General features: G+C 47.2%; 1 protein-coding gene across 1 annotated transcript; it reads left to right on the top strand.

Moving 5' to 3' along the window:
* Positions 1-333: 333 nt before the first annotated feature.
* pex5 (peroxisomal biogenesis factor 5) lies at positions 334-9,308 on the top strand. The gene is given in 18 exon segments (XM_057045943.1): positions 334-655; positions 2,043-2,198; positions 2,339-2,377; positions 2,495-2,612; positions 2,736-2,791; positions 2,793-2,883; positions 3,004-3,088; positions 3,338-3,428; positions 3,672-3,794; positions 5,288-5,401; positions 5,679-5,759; positions 5,922-6,041; positions 6,122-6,265; positions 6,348-6,418; positions 6,927-7,148; positions 7,237-7,402; positions 7,487-7,644; positions 7,990-9,308. Coding segments are annotated over 17 exon segments (2,040 nt in total). The 5' UTR covers positions 334-655; positions 2,043-2,084; the 3' UTR covers positions 8,237-9,308.
* The last annotated feature ends 1 nt before the right edge of the window (position 9,309 follows it).

Genomic DNA, 9,309 nt, shown 5'->3' with positions numbered 1-9,309 from the left:
TCATTTTTTTTCCTTGTAAAAATCTGTATTAAAGTGCGACCACCCTTCTGCTTTACTGGACTTTGTGCCACTTTAATGAGCTCACTCATCAGAGACGGTTTGGGGACAAGAGTAGTTCGGCTCAGTCAACAACTTACTCTCGCGAGATGTTGACAGCAACGTGATGCTGCAAGAATCTGTAAGTGGTAAAATGTGGTGAGTTGTTGCTGTTTTGTTGACAACTAATTATCTTCTTTACAGACATTAAATGTTAATTTGTGGGGTTAAAGAGGCGGGGAAGACGAGCCACGCCCCCTCCCGAGAACGGAAGCGTGTTTTCCTTCACGCCGCTCGCCGGGTCTATCTCATCCTGCGTAATAGCTGTTCCAGCATCTCTGGTTCGGCATCGAAACGCTGAGCTCTTCCCACGTAAACGCTTTCGGGAATACGAATCTACCTTAAAGTTAAGACACCGTCTTAGCGATCGCTGGAGCTCTTGGCGGGTCATGGAGGAGGAAAGTAAATAAAATCGCAAATAATATACGGCAGCTGTGGTCTGACGGCAACGGAGAGGTTGGACACCGCAGCAGTTTCGATCGGACGAGGGTGTAGATACACGGACAGACCGGGGAAGAGGACTGTCGCTTCGGCTCCAGCAGCGGCTGTCGGCGGTGAGGTGAACATCATGCTACCCGTCTGTTCATGCCTCTCGGATTGCACTCGCCAAGAATGATCTCTACGAACCAGATTGACAGAAGCTAAATATTCCCCTCAGCTTTCTGACGACGCTTAAGCCTTTTTTTTCTGGTTTGCAATGCGGTGTGCGACACGTTGGCTCCATAAGAGGAGAGATCGTGCTAATGTTGCTGTTTGTGGCTGAGGCTAAAGCTAGCATTGTGCAGGCATTGTGTAAAGGCATCAGTGCACACTGGTCCTGGTGCACTGTTGGGAACTGGCTTGACATTTGACAGCTGGTTATTCTAACAGGCTCCTTTAGGTGTCTTGATTTAAAATCTGCAAATGGAAACATGCACCCACTCAAACGTTTTAAAGTCGGGACACAAGTAAAGCACCTGTGTGCTGTTTCACAGTGATGGAACTGTTTAGTTCGTCCAAACGCACAGAAAAAGCGACACGACTGTTTAGCAATAGTGCACATTGTAGTGCATTATTGGGAATTGTGTTCAGTTATAACGTTCTACCACAATCCCTGTCCATTCTTGTTGTTCCATGAAAGAGACTCACAGTTCATTATCTCAGATTGTGTGTTTATTAATATCTGACTAATCCTCTTATCTTTCACTAATCATCCCACCACAGCAGTTTGCATTAGCAGGAAGAGAATCCCCTAAAATCTATAACCTAGACTTTCTGAATTGTGGGTAGCTCGTCTGTACACGTTCCTGTTTAGTTCATTGTTTTTATTTCAGTTATAAGAAAAATCATTTGCTGAGTCATCATCAGTGTTAGGTTTAAAACAATAGTTTGTGATTGGGCCATGATGGTTCTGTATGATCAGTTATCTATGACTAACTAACCCTAACCCAGTAGCAGAGCATCTGATCCTGACTGGACCTAATGAGGGAAGCATTCTGTGGATTCCTGTGCCTGCCAGGCCAACACATCCACATTATTAACGGCTCAAAGTCACCCTGGAAATGGCACGGAAAACAACAGATGGCGCTTGGAATTGTGTTTGCATGACCAGCGCACACATGTGCAGCCTGATTACCCATAAGATTTCAACTGACTTGACCCATCATTGCTAAATTGTCAGCTTCCAGCCGGTAGCCTCGGCTTTGTGGTCGAGCTGTGGGTGGTATTTGGGGAGTCCAGGTTGACGTGGATACGTCACCTAATGCAGGTTGTAGTAGACTGATATGTCTTTTGAGGTGTACTCTTGATCATTTCCTGTAAAGCTCCGTTCATGTAAGGGTCTCGTTGCACGCCTGTTTAAAAAAAACAATAGCTTTTTTTTGTTGTCCCTGTCAGTTTTAAGCTGCAGCGAACAGAATTGTTCAACATATACAGTCAATATGCAGTTTTGTCTCCTCAACTTTTAGGTATTCTGATCTGTTCTGAAGTCGCCTTGTCCTTGTGTTGCCATGGCAATGCGGGAGTTGGTGGAGGCAGAATGTGGGGGAGCCAATCCCCTCATGAAGTTGACCACTCACATGACCAAGGAAGGGGGAGCATGGCGCCACCATTCAACTCCCACAGTGAGTAAATATTACAACTCAAAATGAGCCCGTTCATCAGTTTCCTGCCCATCTTTAAAGCTCAGTCTCACTATGGAAAGGCAGGCTGACGCCAGACGTGGCCCGAGCCGTTCCGTTATTAATCCCTTTTTGTGTCTTAGATTCCTCCCACAGCAATTGAAATTGCAACAGAAGAAGAGGTCAGTATGTTCAGAACCGTTTCTTGGCTATAATATCCAAAAGATTTGTGTTTGAAGCAGCGCCTATCTGCTCTGAATTCCCAATGCTCAATATAGTCCCAATATATTTATTTGCAGTTGGTGAATGAGTTCCTCCAGGCGCCGCCACGACCGGCGCACACCTTCGACATGGGTCAGCTGTTGGAGGAAATGCAGCAAATTGACCAGCAAAGCTACAGACAAGCTCCACAGAGAGGTGCTTCTTATCATTCTTGCTGCTGCCAAACAAATCAAATTCCGTTCCTTTCTTCGGTAACCTCTAAGAGTGAGTCGCTAAGGCTTTTTAGCATTTTAAACATGGCACCTTTCCACAACGCAGCGCCAGATGTGGCGGCGCTGGCGCTCTCGGGGGACTGGGCTGCAGAGTTTCTCTCTCGGTCCCGAGTCTACGTCCGCTCCAGGAGTCGCCTCCCTCACGGATGCAGCGGATGCAGACTGGACAAGAGAATTTATCGCCGAGGCTGCAGGTAGCCGGTGTTCCACACAATTCTCTTTCTGCTCCGGAACGATTCAGTCATGTCGGTCAAGGCGACAGCAAATGTCCCTCTGGCGTGAGGATTTACAGCGTGCCTGCTTCTTTGTCTCAGATCCCGGACGCTGGGCTGAGGAATATCTGGAACAATCGGAGGAGAAGTTGTGGCTGGGAGATCTTGGAGACAAGGAGAATGAATGGTTAGAACAATAGAATAGTGAGCATTTAATTAGAGCAGACAAAAAGAATTGATTGTGTAAACTGTGCAGCACAGACTCATTCAGTGATGGAGTTAAAGAGGATAAGTGCAGGTAACGGATTAAAATGCAGGTTGTGGGCGTCTAAAGTGGCACTTACACCAGAATGTGTGACCCAGTCATATTTTACAGTCTGCATATAGAAGCGCCTCTTATCTTGTTTCTTATACAACATTGTTGCTAATGTGGCAGGACAAAAGAATATAACCCCGAAGAGGAGCTGAGGCAGACGGCCAATGAGCTCGTCTCAAAGGTTGACGACCCCAAGTTACAGAACACCGAGGTGAGCTGAGGATTAATGTTTTACCTGAGAGCTGCCCAATCATTTTAGAGCACGCGCCATTCCTTTGAACATATCTCTCTCCCCCTCTTTCCTCATTTGCTACATTTTATTTTTTACAATTCTATCGTCTTGGGTCACCTCGGGCTGAAATGAAACCAGCAGTACGTTGGTGTAGAAGTGATCGATTAGTGATCAATGTTGTCTTGCTGTCATTTCTCCCCCCCCCCCCCCACTGTGGTGTAGTTCCTGCGATTCGTTAGGCAGATTGGCGAGGGCAGTGTGACAGTGGAGAACAGAGCAGACAAACAGCTGACAGATAAAGCTCAGGCCGCGGAGGCTCAGAATTGGGCCTCCAACTTCCACCAGGTACGAGTCTCCACTCAGAGGTGGGGGGGCATTGCAACGGGGAAGCCCACTGTTTTACAGCATGAGCCCTGTCTCCCTTTGACTCACCCCAGTATCTGACGCAGACTAACATTTTCCAGAAATCCCACCAAAAGCAGCCTTTCCACTGCAGTGTAACATGAAGCTGCACAGCTTTCACAGATGGAAACTGCTCCGTTTCGTTGAGACGCCTCTTTACTGCGCTCAAGTTAAAATAATGCACGGTTCCTCTCCTCTCCAACTGGTTTTCCCTCAGCTTTTTTTCCTCTGGTTTAAAGCGATGGTTTTAGATTCCGTTTCACCTCACACACAGCAGGGTTGAGCCCACGTTGAAGATGTGATGTGCGTATTTTCACAACGCTGTGGAAGCCCATTTCTGTCAAGATCTGAATAATTGATTTATGATCGCTCAGAAAATGTACTGGACGGGTTTGAATATGCTAAAGTTTGCATTTTGGACAAGGTCACAGCTATTTTGATATCAGGACAGTACATTGGAAAGACATCGATTAAAAGTTGGAATGTTAGTTAAGATTACAAAAACTAAAGCTTAACTAACATTCCAACTTTTAGTCTCCAGCCTAAAGTTGTTACCAGAGAATCAAAGGGGAAGAAAGTTCACAGCAGTGAAATTTTCCTTTCCTCCCACATTTTGACAAAAGTGAGGAAGATTGCGCCAAAGGTTCCAAGAACAGGAACTCTTTTACAGGTCGAACTTCCAGAGACAGCTGCAAATTTGAGGAGGTGGTTTTGGTATCGGTTAGAGTGACGGAGTGAAAGCAAATGAAATGTAAATACAGAGCGGAGAAGCTACCTGGAGCATGGCTGCGTAGCTGCGTGGCTGCGTGGCTCCGTAGGTGCGTGGCTGCGTGGCTCCGTGGCTGCGTGGCTCCGTGGCTGCGTAGCTGCGTGGCTCCGTGGCTGCGTGGCTCCGTGGCTGCGTGGCTCCGTAGCTGCGTGGCTCCGTAGCTGCGTGGCTCCGTAGGTGCGTGGCTGCGTGGCTCCGTAGCTGCGTGGCTGCATGGCTCCGTGGCTCCGTAGCTGCGTGGCTGCATGGCTCCGTGGCTCCATAGCTGCGTGGCTGCGTAGCTGCAGGGCTCCGTAGCTGCATGGCTCCGTAGCTGCGTAGCTGCGTGGCTGCGTAGCTGCAGGGCTGCGTGGCTCCGTAGCTGCGTAGCAATGAAGTGCTCAGACATAATATCCAGCCTACCGCTGCGAGGTCTCTTGTTGGGAGTGGGCTTCCACATCCTGCTGCACGTCTGTGTCTCTGTCCTCTTTTATTGCCCTCTAACTCTCACATGTACTTTGTTTTCTCGCCTGGGGTCCCTCGGCTCATCATCCCCCAATTAACAACCGCCATTCATCATCTCCTCCTCCCACCTAAAATCGTTGCCACTTTGCTCTCCCAAAAATACCTTCATCCACCGCCACCGCCTCCTCAAACCCCCCCCCCGCCTCCTCACCTCCTGTTGTAGTTCCTGAAGGAGACGGGGGGAGGGAGTCTCCCCTTGGAAACCCCAGAGAGGAATGAGGAGATTGAGAAAGTAAAAGCTAAACAAGCAGAGCAGTGGGCCAAAGTCGTCAGGCAGGTATGACCCCGCGGTCGTGGCAGCCATCGGTGTTACCGTAGCAACAGAGCCCTTTAGATGCATGCCTGATTCATTTATTTCGCTGCTGCTTAGGTTTAAATAGAGAAGAGCAGGGCATTTGCTATTTTTATCTATTTCACCTTTTCATTCACTTTCCTTTATATTTGCCCCTTTTTTTTTAATACCATCGCCAAATTTAAAAAAAGGAGCAGTTTTATTTTAGCCAGAAGCCGCCGGCTCAAATCAACCGCTGTCACTGTCCTGAATTCCCGTTTAGGTGTCCCAGGAGTCGGCTGAAGCCTGGGTGGACGAGTTTGCCACGTCGACCGATTTCCAAGACGCTAAAGCTGCAGTGGAGGTGAGTTACAACAGTGACCTGATTTAAAGCCCCCCCCATTTAAAGACACCGTGTGACACTGTCCGATTGAGCAATCACTGATGGTTGTGGGAGCAGCCAAAGCTTAACCACAGACACCAGCGCTGCGGTTGTTTAATATTTCTGAGTGCGTCTTGTTGCCAGAGTGATGTTGACTTCTGGGAGACGCTGCAGCAGGAGTGGGAGGAGATGGCCAAGAGGGATGCAGAGAGCCATCCCTGGCTGTCTGACTACGATCAGCTGCTCAGCTCTTCGTACGACAAGGTAACAGCATAGCAGCATCTAATTCTAATAATGCAATCTGTTGACACAACCAGCTTGCATGCTCTGATTACATTTTTCAGGGGTATCAGTTTGAAGAGGACAACCCTTACTTATCCCACCCGGACCCTTTGTCAGAGGGAGTGAAGAGGATGGAGGCGGGAGACATCCCAGGCGCTGTACGGTTCTTTGAAAGTGCAGTGCAGAAAGAGCCCGACAACCAGCTGGTGAGACTCCTCAAGCATGTTGTTTCATGATTATTTTTCCACTTATATTTAAGGAAGTAAATTGGACCATAAATCATTGCAGGCTTGGCAGTATCTGGGCACCTGTCAGGCAGAGAATGAGCAGGAGTTTGCGGCCATTAGCGCCCTCCGCAGGTAGGAAAGCGTAATTGCAACACAGCACAGCTCCAACAACGAAGAATGGATATTTTCTTAAACAAAATCTTAATTAAAGTTACATCAGTTCTAAAAGGCCGAAAATAAGTTGTATTTTAGAAACACATTAGGGATGAATTAAGTTAGAACACCAAGGTTTAGTGTATATTTGTTCCTATTTAAATAATTATAAATGGGACCCTGCTACTCAAATTAAATTACAAGTACTTTAATTAAAGGTTTAACAGATTTTTATTCTAAAAATGAATCAACTGCCGTACAGATCAGTATAAAGAGGATTGAAGTATCAGGAAATATAAAGTAGCAGTGGAACAAAGGTGACTTTCTGTCACTGCTCAGGAGTAAATGTTTGACCAGAATTTGAGTTAGTTGAGCGAAAGTTATTGGAGTTCTGCACCAAGCTGGCCAACGTTTTCCCCTCATTTAAAAGGCTGTAACATTAAAACGTCTCATTTTGAGAGACGCTAATGAGCTTTTTCTCCCCCAGATGTATAGAGCTGAAGAACAACAATCTGACAGCCCTGATGGCGTTGGCGGTCAGCTTCACCAACGAATCGCTGCACCGGCAGGCCTGCGAGACTCTCCGCGACTGGCTGAAGCACAACCCAAAATACCGTTCTGTGTGGGAGCAACACGAGGGCGAGCGCCAAAAGGACGGCGCCAGAGGAAGGGACAAGGAGAGGGAAAGGTTTGGATCACTGCTGCCGGAGTGAGTCCTGTGCTCATCTGGGACACTGATCCAGCTGCGCTTGTTTAATATTTCCGTGACCTTTTCTTTTCTTTTTTTTCTCGCACAGGTCTTTGTTTACTGACGTCCAGAATTTGTTCCTGCAAGCAGCTAATTCGGACCTCACCCAGGTGGACCCACAGCTTCAGTGTGGGCTTGGAGTTCTGTTCAACTTGAGCGGGGAGTATGACAAAGCCGTGGACTGCTTCAGCGCTGCTCTCTCAGTCACACCCCAGGTTGGTGAAGAGGCGATTCCTGGATTTATCCTCATACGTGCCGAGTTCAACGCTCCATCTCTTTATTTTTTCCGTCCCCATCAGGACTACCTGCTGTGGAATAAGTTGGGGGCCACACTTGCTAACGGAAGTCGGTCCGAGGAGGCCGTGGCCGCCTACAGGAGGGCTCTAGAACTGCAGCCTGGTTTTGTACGAAGTCGCTACAATTTAGGAATCAGCTGCGTGAACCTTGGCGCACACAGGTGACGGAGAGTTTTTTAATGACGAGTATTTCGCTTAATGTCTTCAGCCTGTTTAACAAGTAATTTAATGTCGTTTCTTTGGGCCTGTCGTGAGTATCTGGCGACTAATTTAACTTTTAAGTGCGATCTATTTTGCGTCCACTAGATGGCGGCATCGGTCATATTAAACAAAGTTTTCTGTTTATTCCTCCCGTTCAAACGAAAACAACACAAGGCCAACACCAGAAATCGTTTGGGATTTATTTATTCAAATAAAGCAGGCTAATTTACACACGCAACCATATAAACACACCCATATATACATATACATACTCCATATACTGAGGTTTTCTTTCTACCTTTCAGAGAGGCGGTGGAGCACTTCCTTGAAGCTCTCTCTCTCCAGCGCCAGGCTGCTGGGGATGGCGGGAGGGCAGCGAGGGGTCCTGGAGGTGCAGCGGCCACCATGATGTCTGACAACATTTGGTCCACCCTACGAATGGCTCTTAGCATGATGGGAGAGAGCCCGTTGTATGCTGCCGCTGACCGGCGGGACTTGGACACATTACTGGCTCACTTCAGCCAGAGAGAGGTGGAGGGGGGGACTGAATGAGGACCAGTCGGCGAGTGGGATCTTATTGAGTGCGAGTGTGCGTTACTGGGAAGTAAATGTTTAGGCGAGTCGCGGAGAAAATGAGGAAGTGGTAGCGGTTCCAGAAAAAAGGAAGACGACGCTTTCAATTAAGCCCCTTTCGCAGACGCACTGTAATCCTGACTTATCAGGATTTTAGCTAAGATGAGCTGTTGGTGTTGGCCGAAATATGTACATAGCTTGCCCTAAATTTAGTCCGCATCGGAAAACAAGGGAGCCGGATGAGCCTCGTATGAAAACTGCCGGCGAGTGTGTGCATGGGACACGTGCAACGTGGAAGATGAAGAATTGAGACGCCACAATGTGAACAGGAGCTGATCCAGATCGACACTGAAGAGCTCCTGGCTCCTACTCAACCTGTCGCCTTTGAGAATATGATGTCTTGATGTCGTTGCCCCACCACTCGCTGAAACCTTGGGAATTTGCTGTGTGCACGAACGGGCACATGTGGAGGGGTTTGCTAACGGAGCGCACGTGTGGAGGAGACCTTCGGGACACCATCCTGTCGTTTCTGAGGCTGTAATACAGCCACGTTGGTGTATGTTAAATGTTTGACACGCAGTCCTCCCATTTTCTGGAGAACTGGGTTCAATGAGCTTTCGCTTTGCCCGAAGTTTGTTCCAGTGAAGAATATAACTGAATCTACAGGCTATCGTGGTTATCATGAAGGTCAGTTATCTCATAATCTTTGTATTCAGCGGTTAGAACTTTATATTTACTGCAGTTATGTCAATTAAAGGTACTTTATTGCTGATGACATTGACATCGTGTGTTTGGGGCTTATGTTTCTTGGAACATGTTAATCATATGTCATATAGAAGCCTCACATAACCAATCCCATAATATCTGGTTATTTTTAGGGGGGGTTATTCATTTTGCTTTATATAATTTCCCTTAAACAATTTGTGTCGTTGTAAAATATTGCCATAATGTGTATTGTATCATAATTGTTGCACTATAATTGTTTTCAGATTAAATACTGACTACAATGTTTAATGTAGTATTCAGCAATAAAGCTTTTATTCCAAGTGTCT

The sequence above is a fragment of the Takifugu flavidus genome, chromosome 10 (genome assembly GCF_003711565.1).
Source record: "Takifugu flavidus isolate HTHZ2018 chromosome 10, ASM371156v2, whole genome shotgun sequence".
NCBI lineage: Eukaryota > Metazoa > Chordata > Actinopteri > Tetraodontiformes > Tetraodontidae > Takifugu > Takifugu flavidus.
Note: the sequence above shows the minus strand (reverse complement) of the source record. Positions and strands in the feature narration are given on the sequence as shown.